Source organism: Bos javanicus, chromosome 11, assembly GCF_032452875.1.
Source record: "Bos javanicus breed banteng chromosome 11, ARS-OSU_banteng_1.0, whole genome shotgun sequence".
Taxonomy (NCBI): domain Eukaryota; kingdom Metazoa; phylum Chordata; class Mammalia; order Artiodactyla; family Bovidae; genus Bos; species Bos javanicus.
In genome coordinates this window covers 105,807,246-105,825,124 of record NC_083878.1, presented here as the reverse complement: position 1 = coordinate 105,825,124, position 17,879 = coordinate 105,807,246, and the positions used below count along the sequence as shown (strand labels likewise).

At 67.9% G+C, this 17,879-nt stretch overlaps 3 protein-coding genes across 3 annotated transcripts; 1 reads left to right on the top strand and 2 right to left on the bottom strand.

The window, feature by feature from the left end:
* Positions 1-954: 954 nt before the first annotated feature.
* On the top strand, positions 955-4,975 carry EDF1 (endothelial differentiation related factor 1). Its single transcript, XM_061434213.1, has 5 exons — positions 955-1,237; positions 2,864-2,915; positions 3,245-3,405; positions 3,986-4,079; positions 4,550-4,975. Exons 1-5 carry the CDS (start codon positions 1,160-1,162, stop codon positions 4,609-4,611), a joined length of 447 nt encoding a protein of 148 aa, XP_061290197.1. The 5' UTR covers positions 955-1,159; the 3' UTR covers positions 4,612-4,975.
* A 417-nt stretch (positions 4,976-5,392) lies between these two features.
* Positions 5,393-13,917, bottom strand: MAMDC4 (MAM domain containing 4). Its single transcript, XM_061431409.1, has 28 exons — positions 13,872-13,917; positions 13,282-13,389; positions 13,035-13,208; positions 12,830-12,955; positions 12,540-12,670; positions 12,381-12,465; positions 12,139-12,264; positions 11,849-11,986; positions 11,670-11,758; positions 11,413-11,586; positions 11,073-11,157; positions 10,809-10,988; positions 10,588-10,713; positions 10,111-10,472; positions 9,917-10,028; positions 9,657-9,773; positions 9,115-9,249; positions 8,837-8,973; positions 8,560-8,767; positions 8,336-8,473; positions 8,095-8,213; positions 7,924-8,014; positions 7,637-7,783; positions 7,360-7,494; positions 7,148-7,275; positions 6,956-7,064; positions 6,302-6,477; positions 5,393-6,183 (listed from the first exon to the last, which is right to left on the bottom strand). Exons 1-28 carry the CDS (start codon positions 13,915-13,917, stop codon positions 6,142-6,144), a joined length of 3,744 nt encoding a protein of 1,247 aa, XP_061287393.1. The 3' UTR covers positions 5,393-6,141.
* A 1,324-nt stretch (positions 13,918-15,241) lies between these two features.
* Positions 15,242-16,705, bottom strand: PHPT1 (phosphohistidine phosphatase 1). The gene is made up of 3 exons (XM_061434214.1): positions 16,475-16,705; positions 15,988-16,112; positions 15,242-15,505 (listed from the first exon to the last, which is right to left on the bottom strand). The coding sequence occupies exons 1-3, from the start codon at positions 16,632-16,634 to the stop codon at positions 15,413-15,415; spliced, it is 378 nt and encodes a 125-aa protein (XP_061290198.1). The 5' UTR covers positions 16,635-16,705; the 3' UTR covers positions 15,242-15,412.
* Positions 16,706-17,879: the final 1,174 nt, after the last annotated feature.

Below are 17,879 nucleotides of genomic sequence, written 5' to 3'. Positions count from 1 at the left end.
CTGAACTGTTCTTTCCAGAAAACAATTCTGCAAAGTCATGATGTGGCATTCAATGAGAATGCGGACAAAAATGCAAGCAAAGGCATTAAAGATGCATTCATTAACTCATACCAAGGCTATTTTTCTGAATTTTGTGATGCTTGTGGCATTTGTCAATTTGACTTATTTTCTCATGATCCAAGATTACCATAAAATAACTGTATTAGTTGTCGTAAAATAGCATTCATTACATTATGTATACATTCATATTATACTGTAAAGTTATGTATACATTATTCAAAATACACGTTACGCAAAAACATATTGTATAACTAATTTTGTCTTAATAATTTTACATATTTCCTTGCGTCCTCCCACAAAATATATTCGCTTCAGGCCCCACCTAACCTGCATCCACCCTGGCCCCCACCATCTTTGTATCGCTTGATAATAACCCCCGAGAAAGAGAACTTCAGTTGGCGTGCAAGGTGACCAAAAAAGTCAGGAAACAGAAACGAACATCAACGACAGAGGAATCGACGAGGCCACTTTCCCCTGCATCAAGTTCGCGCGCACACCTTGCCCGCGAGGGGCCAGGCCGCGTCCCCGCCAACCGGGCGCAAGAAGCCAGGCGTTGGCTCCCGTCTCCTCCTTCCCGCCACCTGCGCCCCCTGCCCTCTCCCCGCTTCTCGCACAGACCCCCCCACTCGCGTTTCCCCTTCCCCGGCCAGTACTCCTCCTTTCGTCCCGGCCCCCACCTGGTTTCGGGGGCCACCCTGCACCGCCTTCCCGAGCCGGGCTCCCCTTCGCCCCACCCCTCCTCCTCTCGCCTCCGCGCCCGCGGCCCCTGCACCCTTCAGCGCCCCCAGCGGCCCCCGTCCCCGCCTCAGCCACCCCCAGCTGCCCCGGCCCCTGCAGCGCCCCCCAGCGGCCACGCGTCCGGGCCGCTCCGTCTCCCGCCCCACGTCGCGCACAGCGGGGTCTTGCTTAGACGAGCCGGGCGCGGATTGGCTCCGAGCCGAGGGAAGTACCCGCCCCCCGAGTCGCCGGCCAATGGGAGGAGGGGCGGGCCCGCAGCGGGCGCCGGAAGCGGCCCAGCGACGAGGGGACGTCGCGTCGCCGGGTCTCGAGCAGCTGCCGCGGAGCCGCCGGACGGACCGCCTTCCCTGCCCGCCCCGCCATGGCTGAGAGCGACTGGGACACGGTGACGGTGCTGCGCAAAAAGGGCCCCACGGCCGCCCAGGCCAAGTCCAAGCAGGTGCGGGCGCGGCGCGGGCCTCGGGACCCAAGGCCGTGGGCGGGCAGTGGGCCCGGCGCCGGATCGGGCACCGGGTGGGCGCGGAGAGGGGCCCTGGGGCGGGCCGGGGGCGTCGAGGCGGCTTCGGGCTGTGACACGGGCCCGCGGGACAGGCACTGCCGGACCCGGGTGGAGGAGGGGATTGGGCCGAGGCTGTCAGCGAGGACGGTCAGTGGCGGGCCCTGGGAAGCGATCGGACGCGGGCAGGGTTGGCGGGCACCACCGCCCCGGCGAGTTCTTCCCCCGTCCGCCGGCTGCCCGGTGCCCGGCCAGTCCGAGGCCGCCCGCGGAGCCCACTGAAGCACACTGCCGGCCGAAGGGAGTTCCTGGCCCTGGGCTGAGTGGCCTAGGACTCAGCTTGCGGTGACCCTGGTGTCCCCATCTTGCCAGAGTAGCCGGCATGCCCTGAGGGCACTTGGGGCAGACGGTTCTCTGGGAATCCATCGGGTTCCCCTGTGAGTCGCTGTAAGGGAAGCTGGGACGGGCAGGTCAGTCTCCAGCCCTGCTCCTTTCTACTCTCAGCAGCCTTGGGCCGGCCTTAGCCACGCAGTGCCAGCTCTGGGCCACGACTGGCTTTGGCCCTGCTGACTAGCATTCATCGACCTGCCCAGGACTTTCCAGTTGGTCAAAACCAAGTTCAGTCTCTCTCTCTCTTTTTTTTTCAAAGGAACCTTAATAGCCACAAGCTAGGAATCACGTGAACAGCTTTAGAAAACGTTTGTGAACATGTCACACTTAGAATGCCCCACAGCCGTGTCTCTAAGGTGTCAGAAACTTTAAGAAATATGTTACATTCCTTTTCTACACTGTGGATCAAGGGGTAGCGCTGCCTCTGCCAGCGTTTGGGGCGAGGGCCACAGGCCTTGTGCGATGTGCTGTATTTTATTAGGAGCCAGTTTGGCTGAGGAAGGCCAAACGTTCTTTCCGGCTTTTGCAGGAGAGTCTCGTAGAGAAGTCTATTTCCAGTGTGGGTTTCTAAAAGGACTCACTTGCCTGTCTTTTTCAACAGCAGAGTCATGAGCTGTTTCTGTTTTCTTGAGCAGAAGTTTATTGAGAGTTGCCTGGACAGTTGGACGTAGAGGGATTTGTATGACAAGCTTTGGCTTAAAGCCGGCATTTGCTTGTCGGTCCTTGAGAAAACATCAGGCACTAGGCACGTAGCAGGGCGCTTCAGGGTGTGACTTCAGAGCCTGACTGCCAGGGCTTGAAAAGCATGAGGCATTATCAGTTGGCTGACAGTAGCCTAAACTGCGAAGGCAATGGCACCCCACTCCAGTACTCTTGCCTGGAGAATCCCATGGATGGAGAAGCCTGGTGGGCTGCAGTCCATGGGGTCGCTAAGAGTCAGACATGACTGAGCGACTTCACTTTCATTTTTCACTTTTATGCATTGAAGAGGGAAGTGGCAGCCCACTCCAGTGTTCTTGCTTGGAGAATCCCAGGGACGGGGGAGCCTGGTGGGCTGCTGTCTATGGGGCCGCACAGAGTCGGACACGACTGAAGCGACTTAGCAGCAGCAGCCTAAACTGGGGTTGGCCAGGTACCGGAAAGCTAATTTTGACCAAAAAACACTTTCTAATTTTCTAGGCCATCTTAGCGGCTCAGAGACGAGGAGAAGATGTGGAGACTTCTAAGAAATGTAGGTACTTATATGTCCACTTGTGGGACCGGGGAGTGTCTGGGTTCCCCGGTCGTTAGGGTGGCTGCAGAGCTGGTGGGTGTGAGGGTCCTGTTGGAGCAGCGGTGGTTGGCATGAATCAGGAGGGGTCCTCCCACCCACTTCCTGTCGCTGGGAGGAAGTCATGGGCTCAGTGCTCCTAGGTCTGTGAGGGTGTCTCCACTTTGGGTGGCCTGGCTGAGCCTGTCTGCTAGGCTCAGGGCGCCTGTGGGGCCGGGTTCCATTCCGAACCGGCTCACCTGTGGGATTGTTGCAGACCTTCTCCTTTGCTCTTGCCTTGCACGGTCCAGGGGCCGCCGGCCAGAACAAGCAGCATTCGATCACCAAGAACACGGCCAAGCTGGACCGGGAGACCGAGGAGCTGCACCACGATCGGGTCACCCTGGAGGTCGGCAAGGTCATCCAGCAGGGCCGGCAGAGCAAGGGGCTGACGCAGAAGGACTTGGCCACGGTGAGCGCACGGCCCCAGCCGCAGCTGGGCGGGCGGGCGCGGGCCCCGGGAGCCCCGGCCACGGTGAGCGCACGGCCCCCAGCTGTAGCCGGGCGGGCGGGCGCGGGCCCCGGGAGCCCCGGCCACGGTGAGCGCACGGCCCCCAGCTGTAGCCGGGCGGGCGGGCGCGGGCCGCGGGAGCCCTGAGACCTCTGAGGGCAAGGGGCTGACGCAGAAGGACCTGGCCACGGTGAGCGCACAGCCCCCTCCAGCCGCAGCCAGGCAGGCGGGCGCAGGCCCTGGGACCCCGGCCACGGTGAGCACACGGGCCCTCCAGCCACAGCCAGGCAGGCGGGCGCAGGCCCTGGGACCCCGGCCACGGTGAGCACACGGGCCCTCCAGCCACAGCCAGGCAGGCGGGCGCGGGCCCGGGGAGCCCCAAGACCTCTGAGGGCCCGCACGAGTCAGCTGGGACTTGCCGAGCTGCGTCTGCTCTAGTCCTGGGCCTGCACACAGCCGTGCGGAGCCTGAGGCCCTCCCCTGGCTGTGTCCGTCTCCCACCACCGCCTGGAGCTGACGGGCAAACACATGTTCTCTCTAGAAAATCAACGAGAAGCCGCAAGTCATTGCGGACTACGAGAGTGGCCGGGCCATTCCCAACAACCAGGTTCTGGGCAAGATCGAGAGAGCCATTGGTAAGTGTCCTGCTGGCCTTCACTGCCTGGCCAGGCGCAGGGTGGCTGCCCCTCCTGGCTGCAGTTGGTAAGGAGGGTGCAGGAAGGCCCTGAGGGCCCCGGAATCCTCCAGAGCCTGAAGAACATTCCCAGGAGCATGCTGTCTCTGGGCGCACCCCCCTCACGTCTCCCCACCCCTCCGTGCGGCCCACCCAGCATTGGCAGCAGCATGGCTCCAAGCGGAAGCCTGGTCCTGGGAGGGGCTGTGCTTTCCCCTCGAGGAGGGGCAGGCATATGCTCTTTAGAATCAGACGTGAGAACTAGTCCTGGGGTGGGTGAGAGCCCAGGGCCAGGATGGCACTCCCCGCCCCCTCCAGAGGACGGGAGCCTGTGCCCCAGGGACAGTGGGTTCGGAGGCTGAGGAGCTGCCCTGTGCCTTGAAGTCCAGAGTGGGAGCTGCAGTGGTCAGTGGCGGCCCGTGGCTCTTTCAGGCCTGAAGCTCCGGGGGAAGGACATTGGGAAGCCGATCGAGAAGGGGCCAAGGGCAAAATGAACATAAAGCCTCGAAATCAGTGCGTTCCGGCTGATCTTGTCCGGCTGGTCCCCTCGACCACCGGCGCCAGCACGGGTCTCTCCACGCGGCCGAGCGGAACATGGGCGGGAGCCCCGCCCGGGAACCCCTCTCATCGTACCTGCTGTCTAACTAACAAAACCTTGCAAAGTGTTTGCTTCTGATTTTTTTCTTCCCTGCCCCCCGCCCTCAGTGGGGTGCAGAACACTGCCTTCCTCTCCCCCGGGGTCCATCCCGCTGCGGGGATGGCTCCGGGGAGCTGGCAGGGGGTGGGTGGTCACCATCTGGGAGAGGAGCTGTATGTCCAGCCTGGCTCGTAGAGAAGCTAATAAAGTTTTTGCCCTTCTGCTGGTGGTGTTGCCTTGCCCCCCACCCTCTGCTGTCGTGCCTGCAGTGCTCCCTCCCTCCAGCCCCCAGTGCTGCAAAGGGCTATCTTCATGAGGCACCGCGAGGGAACCTGAGGGGCTGGGATGGTCCCTCTGCAAGCTGTTTCTCGTCACTTTTGCTGGGACGGTTAGTGGGCATCGGTCAGCCTCTGGGCATCAGACTCGGGCGCCCCCGGTGCCAAGTCCCCAGTCACATTTTTGTCTGTGGATCCCAGTGGGCTCGGGTGGCAAAGTGGTGCCGCCTGGGCTGGAGGGGGCACCTGGCTGTGCAGGAGTGGCCGTCACACCCTCCAGGACAGCCAAGCCGGGGGTCCTCCGCAGACTTGGGTGGGTGGTGTCTGAATCTCCTGTGTGTAAGATCACACCTGGGACTGTCCCTGGGTTAGAAAGACTCTGCTCCTTTTATTACATGGGGGTGGCCGGTGGGTGGGGATTCTGACCGGGGAAGGGCGGGCACGGGGACCGTGACCCTGGGAGGGCGGGCACGGGGACCTTGACCCTGGGAGGGCGGGCACGGGGACCGTGACCTTGGGAGGGCGGGCACGGGGACCGTGACCCTGGCAGGGCGGGCACGGGGGCCTTGGCCCTGGCAGGGCGGGCACGGGGGCCTTTCTTTGGGACTCTGGACAGATGGGAGCACCCCCCGCCAGTCCAGCCCCGGCCACCGTGGACCCTGACGAGTGTCTGCTACTGTCTGCTGCCTGAACCTGTGGGGTTTCTGTCTTTCATCAGATACGGAATCGCCCAGTGAGGTGGGGCCCTGGGGGGTCCCTCTGGCCTGGGCTGGGGCAGTGCTGCCTCCAGGTGCCTCGAGCCCCTGGCCGTCTCCTGAGCCACCGAGGCCCACGGGAGGGGCCCCCAAGCGTGTGCTCTCAGGTAGACTGGATCGGGTCTGGGGAACTACTCTTCCTGCTGACGGGCAGACCCCGGCCGGCGGGGCGGTGTCCCTGAGGGCTGGGGCGTATGTTGCTGGGGTTGGGACCACACTTGGTCTGTGGGTGCAGCCCCGTGAGGGTGACGGGCACAGGGCCTCAGTGTATTGGCAGGGAGGCAGCTGTTGGTCCCTGGCCCGGGGTTCCGGTGGCCGGTGAGCTCGTGTGAGGAGCTGAGGTCTTCTCTGGCTCGTCTACTGGTCGTGGGGGACTGATGCTGGCAGGGTGACGCGGTCCTAGGGGGAAGGGGAGGAGCTTAGTGGCCACTGGGGCCCTGTGCACCATCAGGCTGAGTGTGGGGCAGCACACAGCGACCCCCGGCTCCCATCCGCCACCCCCACCCAGGGCTCCTACCGCACTGAAGAGAATGTTGTCGAAGCCGGGGGTCACGGTGTCCGCCTTGCCCCAAGAGGGGCAGCCCCCCTTCTGCAGCCAGCGCCGGCCTGCAACCCCGAGCAGCAGCAGCAGCACGAGCAGGAGGAGGGTGCCGCTGACCGCAGCCGGCACCACCGCGGCCGCCGCCCCATCCCCTGCGGGCCGCAGGGCACGTGACCCAGGATCCCAGTCTCGTCTCAGCCCCACCCAGGCTCGAGGAGGGTGCCCGGCATGGCTGCCCCACAGCCTGGCGTTTCCAGGTCCCCTCTGAAGTCACCAGTTACGGGCTGAGGCTGGGCCCTGGCAGGCACAGGGCTGCAGACCCGGGGCTTATAGCCCCAGGCTGGATGCCCCCTTTATCGTGAAGTCACAGCCCCCAGCGAGGGCTCCAGCAGGAGGGCGGCTGTGGTCTCTGGCCTGACCGGGAGCTGGAGCACAGTGGGCAGAGGCTGGGGGCACCCCGCTCCTGGGGGCACAGGAACCCGGGACGGCCCGGCCCCGGGCTGGGGCCCCGAAGCAAGGGCAGCCGGCCTGTGGCTCTCCTCGTCCCTCAGGCAAGGGCATGACCCGCCAACCCAGGGGCTGGCAGAGGCCCTGCCCTGGAGCAGAACCGGCCCGCTAGGCAGGGCTTACCCTGGCTGGGTGTGGACAGCTGGCACCGCTGCCCAGCCAGATACTCAACGTCATCCAGGGCAATGGGCCCCAGGGCCGGTTGGCCGCCCAGCGTGGCTTCAAACACAATCTGACGGGAGGGAGAAGAGGCTGCATGGGCCGGGGAGAGGGCTGGAGCCACCCAAGGGCTCCGGGTTGGCGCACCCGCCTCACCTGGAACTCTCTGGCACTGGCCACGTCCACCTGGCCCTCCAGCCACTGGTGTCTGTGGCGCCCACCCGCGCCCCACACGGCCAGCTGCCCCTGCGCGCTGCTCAGGAGGACCCTCAGCTCGCCCTGGTCTGGGAGCAGGGTGTGAAGACGCTCAGGCAGAGTGGGGCGGCCCCGGCACCCCCTGCCGCACCCCGGGGCTCTGGCTCACTCACAGAAGTGCTCGGGGAAGCCCATGTGGTACCAGAAGCGCAGACAAGAGGCCGTGGTGGGGGGCAGAGGCTGGCTGATGAGCCCGGCCGCTCGGCCCCCTGGGCCCAGCACGCTGGTCTCGAAGAGGGCGAAGTGGCCTGGGGATGAGAGAGCGGGTGCCCAGCGGACCCGATGGAGCCGGCGCCCCGATCTGTGGCCTCTGACCCCGCTGGGCGCTGGGCGGGCCAGGCTGGGGTGAGGCGTGTGTGGCTCTGGGTGCCCTTCCTGCCTTGGACCCACCTGCCTCTGTGCCCAGGGTGTGGTCCACGGGGGGCTGCGGGTAGCGGGAGGGCGAGGCTCCGCTGCTCCAGTCCCAGCTGTACCCGCCCAGGCCGGGCCGGGGCACATGGTTCCAGCCACACAGACCAGCCTCGAAGTCACAGGAAGCTGCAGGGGCCGGCTGTGAGGGTGATGCCCCGCGCCCTCCACCCCTGGGGCACCATTGCTGCGGGGTGTGGAGGTCAGGCCGGGCGTTGTGGGGGTGGCAGGGAGCCAGGACCACCAGGAGCCAGGCCACAGGCGCCCACCTGGCAGGGGGCAGGGCTCATCCTGGAGGAGCAGGTCGTCCAGCGCCACGTAGGAGTGCTCCACGCCGGCGGCCACTGCCTCGAACACCACCTGGGGGGCACCGGGCGAAGGTCGTGCCTGCTGCGCCCTAGACAGCCTTTGGGGTGAGGAGGGCCCCCTATTCCACTCACCCTCCAGGCCTGCCCGGCCTGCAGGTCCACGCTGCCCAGGCGCCAGGCGGCCCCTCCGTGGGAGCTGACGCTGAGTACTTGCTGCCTGCCGGCCTCCTCCACGTGGACCCTCAGGGTGCCTGCCGCCGAGCAGCCAGCCCCGTCAGCGTGGCAGGGGTGCCTGCTCAGGCCCCTGTGGTTGGGGGGCTCCCAAGGGCCTCCTGAGGGGACACCACGGCCCCGGCTCCCAGCAGCCCCTCACCTGGGTTGCGGAGGCTCAGGTGGTACCAGAAGGTCAGGCAGGTGGGCTGCACCAGGGGCCGCTGCTCCTCCGAGGTCAGCAAGGCCGCGTGGCCACGGGGCAGGGCCTGCGGGCTCATGTCCACGACCATGTAGTGCCCTGGGGGGTGGCAGGGTCAGCCCACCGGCCGCCGCCCCGCCCTCCCCACCCCACCTGTCTGCCCACTGCCCCACCCCAGTGGGCACCCTGAGCTGTCTCCGTGGTGTGGTCAGCGTGGGGGCCCCACGAGGCGTTGGCCTGGCGTGTCCAGAGGCCCCGGCCCCCCACGGAGAAGCCACAGGCTGAGTCCTCAAAGGAGCAGCGCCTGGGGGCCCAGCAGGGCCCGGGCCGCAGGGTCACATCGTCCAGTGCCATGCTGCCGTGGTACCCATCCCGGAGGCCCTCAAACAGCAGCTGGGGGGCAGAGAGAGGTCAGCGGCTGGGGCCTCGCCTCACCCACCGCGCCCACGCCCCGGGCCTCACCTGGTACTTGGCGCCCGCGTCCGGCTGGTGGTGGAGGGTGGCCCAGGCTTCGTGCCAGCAGTTGCCGTGGGTGCCAGACCGCGACCACAAGTGCGTTTCTGCCTCCCCTTCTCGCCTCACTGCCAGGCGTAGGGTCCCTAGAGACGGGGGTTGGTTGGGAGGGGATAAGGCCTTAACCCCTGCCTCTCATCCCCTCCCAGGGCCCCTGAGGGAGCAAGAGGCAGGACTTGGGGCCCCGGTGAGGCTCCCTTGAGGCCCTTCCCAGCTGCTGGCCTCACCGATCTGGGGCCCGAAGAGGTGGAACCAGAAGGAGAGGCACTCCTGAGGGGCTGAGGGCACCCTGGGCTGGGTGAGCAGGTGGGCAGCAGGGCCCCGGGCTGGGGGGTCCACGGGGTCCAAGAGCATGAAGTGGCCTGCGGGGGCGCAAGGGGCTGGGCTGTGGGGCCCCAGGCTGGAGGGCTCAGCCCCGTGCTCCTCTCTGCCTCCAGCAGGCGGGGTCTAGCAGCTGCCCCCCGGGCACCCAAGGCGCTGGGCTGTGGGCCCCAGGCTGGAGGAGCTCAGCCCCGCGCTCCTCTCTGCCTCCAGGAGGCGGGGTCTAGCAGCTGCCCCCCGGGCACCCAAGGCGCTGGGCTGTGGGCCCCAGGCTGGAGGGCTCAGCCCCGCGCTCCTCTCTGCCTCCAGCAGGCGGGGTCTAGCAGCTGCCCCCCGGGCACCCAAGGCGCTGGGCTGCGGGGCCCAGGCTGGAGGAGCTCAGCCCCGCGCTCCTCTCTGCCTCCAGGAGGCGGGGTCTAGCAGCTGCCCCCCGGGCACCCTGGCTTACCTTGGCCCGTGGTGTGGTCATACCTCGGGCCACGGCTCTCGACCCGGTGCCAGTGGGCATCTGTGAGGTGGCCGGTGTGCCAGCCGCAGGCCCCCCGCTCAAAGTTACAGGAGACCTCTGGGGGCGGGCAGAGGTGGGTCAGCACCCCCAACACCCCTCCTGAGTGCCGAGAGGGTGGGGGAGACTGGCTCCTGGAGAGGGGGCTCCTGGGGGCCCCTCGAGGAGGCCTGGGTGGGGGGCCGGGCACCCGGGGGAAGCACCTGAGTCTTCCTCAGCGGCTGCTGTGGGGCTGCAGCCCGTCAGGGTCACGTCGTCCACCCCTGCGCCCTGCTGCCCGGGGCCGTCCAAGTCCACCAGTCCAACCAACTCCAGCTTCAGGGGGCACGAGGGAGGAGGCCGTCAGCCAGGGCAGGCCCCGCGGGGGCCCCTCTCTGCCCCAGGCCGCTCTCCTCACCCGAAACGGCCGGCGGCGAGCCCCGAGAAGGACCCTGTCCACCTTCCAGCCCCCAGCGGTGGTGCCCAGGGCCTGCCACACCAGCTCGCGGCGGCTGCCCTCCACCACGACCAGCTCCAGGAAGCCTGGCAAGGGATCACTGTGGGCGCCCGTCCTGCCCCTGTCCTTCGCCCGGGGGCTCTGACTCCCCACCCCAGGATGGGGCAGAGGGTGCAAAGGGACGGTGGTACCTTGGGGGTGACTCTGGAGATAGTAAACCAGGCGGAGCTCGCAGCGGGGGCCCGAGGGGCCAAGGGTGGGTGTGAGCGCCCGGGCCTCCTCGGCCAGCTGCCCCCAGGCCCTCTGCACAGCCAGGAAGTGCCCTGGGGAGAGCAGGCCTCAGAGCTGGTTCCTCCCAGGGACCCCGACTCAGCGCCCTCCCTAAGGAGAGGGGGCAGCTGGAAGGCAGGCCCCAGGCTGTCTCGGGCGGAGCCTCACCAGCAGCCCCGTGGGCGTCCGGGCTGGGCATCCCCCTGTCCGGGGCCGGGAGGCGCACCCACTGCAGCCGCCCCACACTGGCGTCCTCCCAGCCCCCGCCTGAGAGTGACTCGAAGTCTGTGGTGCCTGCAAGGGCAGGGGGCATGGATGGGCCTGGGGCCTCGCCAGCCGCTCCCAGAGGGGAGGCTGCGGGAAGGGAGGGAGGCCCCTGGCCGGCTCACCACACTCCTGCTCGTCCTCGCCCCCCGGGCATTGCTGCTGGAAGTCACACAGCTGCTCCGGGGGCACACACAGGTCCCCACAGAAGAAGTGTCCGGGCTCGCAGAAGCTCCGAGGCCGCAGGCTGGGTGGCTGGGGCCAGGGGCCTGGGGCCCAGCACCCTGGAGGTGGACCCGCCAGCTCTGTGGGCCAGCGCAGGGGTCAGGTGGGTTGGCGGGGCCTGTGCTTCTCCCAGGGTGGGGCGTGAGGGTGCCCAGCAGGCTCACCTGGGATTGGCTTGCAGTGGTTGGACAGGATGAGGTCATCCAGGCCCACGACGCCCCCCGGGCCTGTCTGCGCAGCCAGGAGGATCTGGGGACGGATGGGGTCGGAGGCGCCCCAGCACCCCTCTGTGATCCCCAGGCCGGTCTGCCCCCGAGTCCTCTCCCCAGAATCCACACCTCATCCTTGGCTCTTGCTGGACACCCAGCCCTTCAGGGGGCATCTCTGCAGGGAGCCCCTCCCGTCCTCTGGCCTGCCCTCCTCCTGAGACGGTGGAGGGGCCCACATGGGACTCCCTGAGGGGCCCCGGACCTCCCCGCACGATGCTGCCCTCGCCAGCCTCACCCGAAAGGGGTGCTCGCTCTGGATGTCAACTCGGTCTCGGACCCAGGCGGCCCCCAGCTCCCCATGGCGCCTGCGCAGCAGGACGGGGGTCTGGGGGGCCGCAGGGCTCGCCGTCTGCAGGAACACCTGGAGGCAGCCGGCCTCAGACCCGTGCAGGTAGTGATAGAAGACGAGCTAGCAGGGGCCGAGCACGGTTAGCGGAGACGCCACAGGGCCTGGGCAGCCAGGGCCGCGCCCTGTGACTCCCACCCACTCACCGAGCAGTTGTGGGGGGCCGAGGCCTGGAACTCGGGGCTGGAGAGGACCGCTGGGGTGCTGGGCTCGGCCACAGATGCGAGGAAGGAGCCTGGGGAGATGAGAGGCCTGGGTCGGGGCGGCAGGCTGGGGCGGGGGGTCCCGGGGCGGGGCAGGGCGGGCGGCGGTCCCCAGGCCTCACCCTGTGCGCTGTTCCAGGTGTGGTCACCGCGTGGCCAGGCGGGGTACCTGGGGCCGCCGGCACTGTGATTTCGGGTCCAGCCCTCTGAGTGGTTCCACAGGCCGAGGCCCATCTCAAAATCGGTGGCTATGTAGTGTCCTGGGGGACAAGGGGGTTCTGGCTGTCGAGTGGGGCCTCCTGCCTGGCCCCTGGGCCGCCCAGGCCTGTGCTCACGGCCCAAGCTCTGGTGGACATCAGCTGTCTCAGCCCCCGAAGGACGGTGCCAAGGGTCAGCCCCCTGTCCCACTCACTGCAGGGGGCCGCATCCTCATCCGAATGGTCCCCACAGTTGTCCTCCCCGTCGCACAGCTGGGCGGGCTCCACACAGGCCTCGTTCCGGCAACGGTGGTGCCCCCGGGGGCAGTGTGCCTGGGGGGCTGGGGGCAGGGTTAACCCATCACCTGCCCCAAGTCCCCAGGCGGGGCCACTGACCAGGGCCTCCTGCTGACCCCCTCCCCGCTCCAGGAGTGGGCCCACGGCCGGGGGACCTTACTGGGCAGCCCGCAGCGCCAGAAGGCCACGTCGTCCAAGGCCACAGTGCCCCTGTGGGTGGCATTTCTCGTGGCAGAGAAGGTCACCTGGAGTGAGCGAAGTCCTTAAGTCAGGGCCCAGACCCTCCCCGACGGCCCCACGTCCAGCGTGCCCATCTCACCCTGAAGGCGCCCCGGATGCGGCCAGTGGGCACCGCCAGCTCCTGCCAGTCTGGGTCCCAGGGCCCTGTGCTCTGCCACAGGGTCAGCGTCTCCACACCGTGGGTGAGCTCCAGCCGCAGCTCGGCCACATCTGCAGTGAGGGGTCCGGGGGCAGCTCAGGCCCCAGGCCTCCCCCAGGCCCGTGGCTGTGCCCACCCCAGGACCCCTGCCCACCCTGGGGGCGCCTTCCCGTCTCTGCGCCCCTCGTCTTGGGCCACCTGGCTCGGGTCACAGGGTATGGGGTGCGCACCTCCTGAGGCCACGTGGTACCAGAGCCTCAGCTCGCAGGTGGGGGCGGCTTCGTGCAGGACAGGGGAGCGCAGGGCCGCGGTGGCCGTCTCCCTCCCTCGGTGTGTGCCGACTGCCACATACCAGCCTGGCCAGCTGAGAGGTCAGGAGATGGGGCGGGAGGCACAGAGGGCTGGGGACAGCATGGAGCCCCACCCAGGCCTCACCAAGGTCAGTGCCCAGAGTGTGGTCCGCGCGCAGCCCTGGCCCCTCTGGCGAGGCCCCTGCGCGGTCTCGGAGCCAGCGGTAGCCCGCAGTGCTGATGTCCCGCCAGCCACAGGAGTCCCGCTCAAAGTCACAGGTGAAGGGGGTGCCCAGGCTGGGCGAGGCCCCGTGGTAACCTGGGAGGGCAGGGGGTCAGGCGGGGTGGCTGCGAGGGTGGGCCCCGCTGCTGCCCCCCTGGCCCCGGCTCACCGCACTGCGCCTCATCGGGGCAGCCCCTGCAGTCACACACAAAGTTGCACACGGCCTCGCGGGGGGTCCTGCAGTGGTTGGGGACCCAGGCCCAGCCGGGGGACCCTGCTGCCAGCAGAGACAGCCAGGTGGCCTGGGGTAGGGAGGCCCCGCTGTTCCCCAGGACAGAGACCCCTAAGAGTCAGGCATCCTGGGACATGTGGGGGCTGGGCCAAGAGGCTGTGCAGGGAGGGGGCCAGAAAACCACGGAGAACTGCCCCCAGGGGTCCCTGTCAGGGCCCAGGAGAGGCTGGCTGTCAGGATGGGGTGCCTGTGTGTGCAAGGGACCAACCATCCCCAACGTGGGTCCCTCCCCAGGGAGGACCGGAGCCCAGCACGACTCGGGAGGGGCTGCGGCCCAGGCCCCCCAGCCTGCACCCAGAGCGGGCTGGACTCAGATCCCCACTCCAGCGAGGCCGTCCCCAGGACCCCAAGGGCTCGCCCGGCGTCCGGACTGCAGGCCATCCTGGGCCCACGTCCCTCCTTCCCTGCAGACCCAGCAGCTGGGGCCCCTGTCGTTCCTGCTTCAGGAGCCAGGCCCGGCAACTCACCCAGGAGCATGACCACGGTGGGCAGGAAATGACCGTGCAGAGGCATGGTCAGGCCCGAGGCAGGGAGGCCTGGGGCGCTGTGTGCCCTGGCCAGCCTGGTGGGGACTCTGCCTGGCTGTCAGCCTGAGGCCCCGCAGGCCGACTCTGCTCTGACTGCGGGTCTGGCTCAGCTCTTTCTGTATCTGCAGCCCTTCGCTGGCCCCACCCCATGCTGACAAGGACGAACACCTGGCTGTAAGTGCACCCAGGAAGAGAGGCCCCGGCACAGGGGGCTCCCACCTGCCTGGCCCCCTTTTGGCCGAAGGTCGGGCCTCAGCCGTGGTGCCCACTCCTGACCAGCCATCTGGTGGAGGCCCCGCTGGAGACAGTGCCGAGTGGCACAAGCTTCAGTTGCTCCTCCTGGGGCCTCTGGTCCCGCAGAGTTCAACTCAGCCGGGCACGAACGCCGCTTGTGCAAACCACGCACCTGGCTTGAGTTCCCTGCACAGGGAAGGGGCAACCCTGGCGACCAGGGACATCGTCCCTGGCGACTAGGGACATCGTCCCTGCCCGAAACTTGGCCTGTGGCTCCTCTTCACTTGCTTGCTTAACAACGACTGTTCTCTCATCAAAAAGTGTCCGAGCCGTGTGGTGTGGGCTGGGCACAGCCAGGCACAAGGTCCAGAGGAGCCGAGGGGCTCTGGGCCTCGCAGCACACTGACCCCAGTGGAGGATTTGGAGCCAGGCGCTGCCCAGTGTATCGCCGTCCGGCCTTGGGAGCTTGTCTAACCTGAACCTCAGCTTCCTCATCTTTAAAAGCGTGACGACGGCGCCTGTGTGGAGAGGCTCCTGTGAGGGCCCTGGAGTCCAGAGGAGGCGGGTGCAGCGTGATGCAGGCCTCTGCTCCCTGCAGCGCCAGGAGGAGGGTCCTGGGAGAGGGGATCCACGCCTGACACCTGGTTCACTTGAAGCAGGAGCCTGAGGCAGCGGCCCCAATTCTGGAGTCGAGGGGCCACAGACCACCCTACTTGTGACCTCAGTCAGCAGTGGCCAAGACGGGAGTTGCTGGTGCCCCTACCCCATACCAGGAGGGGCCCCCGCCTCCGCAGGCTGGAGGGACTTGGCCCTAGCTCCTTGCATAAGGGCTTGTCAGGCCTCTTCCCAGATGACCGTGCGGACAGCAGGTGCACGGAGAAGCAATCAGGCCATAAACGGCGGCAGCGGCCAGGGCCCCCTTATCAGACCCCAAAGGGCTGAGTGCGCACTGCCACTCCCTGGGCCCCCGGGGCAGATCCGGGTGAGGGGCAGCCTCTAGCTCTCAGCCACCCACCCACACTAGCTGGAAGTACAGCGAGGTGAGCTGAGAACACAGACGCCAAGACACACAGAGCTCAGGGAGCAGCAGAGCTGACGATGCTTTTAATTCTCCCGAGAGGGAGCCCCAGGTACCGAGGCCTGGCCAGGGTGGCAAAGTGCCAGGGGGTGCAGTCCGGCCCCTTGGGAGGGGTTTTCAGGGCAGAGTTCTGAGTGGGCTGCTGGACGGAGCGGGCCTCGAGTGGGCCTCAGTAGCCGTCGTCAGCCCACGTGACTTCGTAGTCCGGATACTTGGCTTTGATCTTCTCAGTAGAGACAGAGTGCTGGGCGCGACCGTAACCCTGACAGAAGGAGGTGGCTCTCACACACCCGGTTCTGGCTCTGGGGGCCCCCAGGCAGCAGGGACACCAGGAGCCAGCTGTGGAGGAGGCTGTCATCCCCCTAGCCACCCAAGCCACTCTCCTGGGGAAGTGTGGCCTCGAGTGAGCCAACCTGGAGGGAGGGCCCTCCAGCCAGAGGCCGAGCCAGCTTTGGGTGCCCTGTGACTCTGCAGGTAGAGTGGTGAAGGGAGAGGCAGGCATCCGAGCTCCAACGCAGCGCTGGCAGCCTCGAAGTGCTGGAGGACAGTGGCCCGGCCAGGCCTTTGGGGCAGGAACAGCACACAGCCCACGGGGGGCAAGCAGTGGCTCCCTCCCACCCCCTATGTTTCCTGGGTCATGCCGCGTGGAAACTGGGAGGCTGCGGGCCCTGGAGGCAGGGTTCTGTGGCTGAGAAGGGCCGGGTGTTCCCCAGGCAGGACTGGGGCCCTCAGCTGTGGGCTCACCATGGAGTAGCCGTACACGTGGATCTTCCTGTCCTGGCTCTGGTGGGAGATGCGCCCGCCCCCCAGGCACTCGCAGTCATAGCCCTTCTTCTGTATCTCGCCTGACACCTTGTCGTAGATGTCGGCTGGAATGGGAGGGAAGCTCAGCACCAGCCAGGGCGGAGGGGGTCTGAGGCCCTCCCCCGCATCCCCTACCCCGGCCCCCCAGGTCTAAGCAGCCCCCGTCTCCAGGAGAGGAGACTCTCCGGACGGGAGAAAAGGGAGGAGGGGGTGCGCCTGGGCAGGGGCCCTGGGACTAGGAGTGGGGGTCGGGCCACGGCAGCCCCTCGTCTCCAGGACAGTCTGGATGCCTCCCTGCCACCCAGCCAGCCGGCGAGGAGACCCGGTACAGGGTCTACCCCACCCCCGCCCTCGGCCCCGCTCCAGACGCGCTGGCCCCGCCCACAGAGCCCGAGGCCCCGCCCCCGGCCCACCGCCCCGCCCTCACCGTGGTACTCGGCCCACTTGTAGCCGCGCACGATCTCTTTGGTCTCCACGGCCGGGTCCCCGGAGGGCGGCGCCGCATAGACTCGAATCAGCACATACTTGAAGACGCCGTCGGAGTCGATGTCCACGTCGGGGATCTGGGCGAGGCCCGCCGCCGCCATGTTCCCGGAGCGCGCTCGCCCTGCGGCCCGCGGCCCTGCCCCATGCGACCCCTGGCTGCGCTGACGGCGCGGGGGGGCGGGGCCTGGAAGCCGCTAGCCAATCCCGCGGGGGCATGCTGCCCGGGCCCAGCGCCTCAGCCAACCGTGCGGCCGACCGGCGGCACAGGCGGGCCAATCGCGGCCCAGCTCCTTGCAGCGCGGTGACCGCGCCAGCTCCTCTTAAAGGGGAACAAGGAGCCGGGAGTGGGTGCGGATACCTTTCAGCCCACGGAGAAGCCCCTGCTCGGGGGTCGGGGGCGGCTGACGGGCCCCTCTGGCGGGGCTGGGCGGCCCACGAGGCGCAGGGGGCGCGCGCTGGCCCTGACTCCCTCCGCAGATCACGCGCGCTGCCCTCGGCTTCCTCCTGGGTCCCCGCAGCGTATCTGAGGGCCTCGCGCCCGCGTACTCCCCGTGCTGTCCCGCGGCCTCCCGCCCGCGTCCCCACCGAGTCCCACGGTCTCCCGCCCCGCGTCCCCACCGAGTCCCACGGCCTCCCGGCCCCGTCCCCACCGAGTCCCACGGCCTCCCGCCCGCGTCCCCACCGAGTCTCACGGTCTCCCGCCCCGTCCCCACCGAGTCCCACGGTCTCCCGCCCGCGTCCCCACCGAGTCTCACGGTCTCCCGTCCCCGTCCCCACCGAGTCTCACGGCCTCCCGCCCCCCGGCCCCACCGAGTCGCACGGTCTCCCGCCCCGAGTCCCACGGCCTCCCGCCCCCCGTCCCCACCGAGTCCCACGGTCTCCTGGCCCCCGTCCCCACCGAGTCCCACGGTCTCCTGGCCCCCGTCCCCACCGAGTCCCACGGTCTCTCGCCCCGCGTCCCCACCGAGTTCCACGGTCTCCTGGGCCCCGTCCCCACCGAGTCCCGCGGTCTCCCGCCCCGCGTCCCCACCGAGTCCCACGGTCTCCCGGCCCCGTCCCCGTCCCCACCGAGTCCCACGGTCTCCCGGCCCCGTCCTCACCGAGTCCCACCGTCTCCCGGGCCCCGTCCCCACCGAGTCCCGCGGTCTCCCGCCCCCCGGTCCCCACCGAGTCCCACGGCCTCCCGGCCCGCGTCCCCACCGAGTCCCACGGTCTCCCGCCCCCCGTCCCCACCGAGTCCCACGGTCTCCCAGACCGCGTCCCCACCGAGTCCGAGCCCCTCTCTCCACCCTCCCACTCCACGTTGTTCAGTGGTTTCCCACCCCTGTTTCCAAAGGCCCGCCCCC

Coding starts and splice junctions, on each gene's coding strand:
- EDF1 (XM_061434213.1), top strand. CDS start 1,160: ATGGCTGAGAGCGACTGGGACACGGTGACGGTGCTGCGCAAAAAGGGC. Junction 1,238..2,863: donor CCCAGGCCAAGTCCAAGCAG/GTGCGGGCGCGG, acceptor CTAATTTTCTAG/GCCATCTTAGCGGCTCAGAG. Junction 4,080..4,549: donor CAAGATCGAGAGAGCCATTG/GTAAGTGTCCTG, acceptor TGGCTCTTTCAG/GCCTGAAGCTCCGGGGGAAG.
- MAMDC4 (XM_061431409.1), bottom strand. CDS start 13,917: ATGCCTCTGCACGGTCATTTCCTGCCCACCGTGGTCATGCTCCTGG. Junction 12,265..12,380: donor CTGGCGCTGCGGGCTGCCCA/GTAAGGTCCCCC, acceptor CCCTGCCCCCAG/CCCCCCAGGCACACTGCCCC. Junction 7,495..7,636: donor CACCCTGGGCACAGAGGCAG/GTGGGTCCAAGG, acceptor TCTCATCCCCAG/GCCACTTCGCCCTCTTCGAG.
- PHPT1 (XM_061434214.1), bottom strand. CDS start 16,634: ATGGCGGCGGCGGGCCTCGCCCAGATCCCCGACGTGGACATCGACTCC. Junction 16,113..16,474: donor CAAGTGGGCCGAGTACCACG/GTGAGGGCGGGG, acceptor CTCCCATTCCAG/CCGACATCTACGACAAGGTG. Junction 15,506..15,987: donor ACGTGTACGGCTACTCCATG/GTGAGCCCACAG, acceptor TCCTTCTGTCAG/GGTTACGGTCGCGCCCAGCA.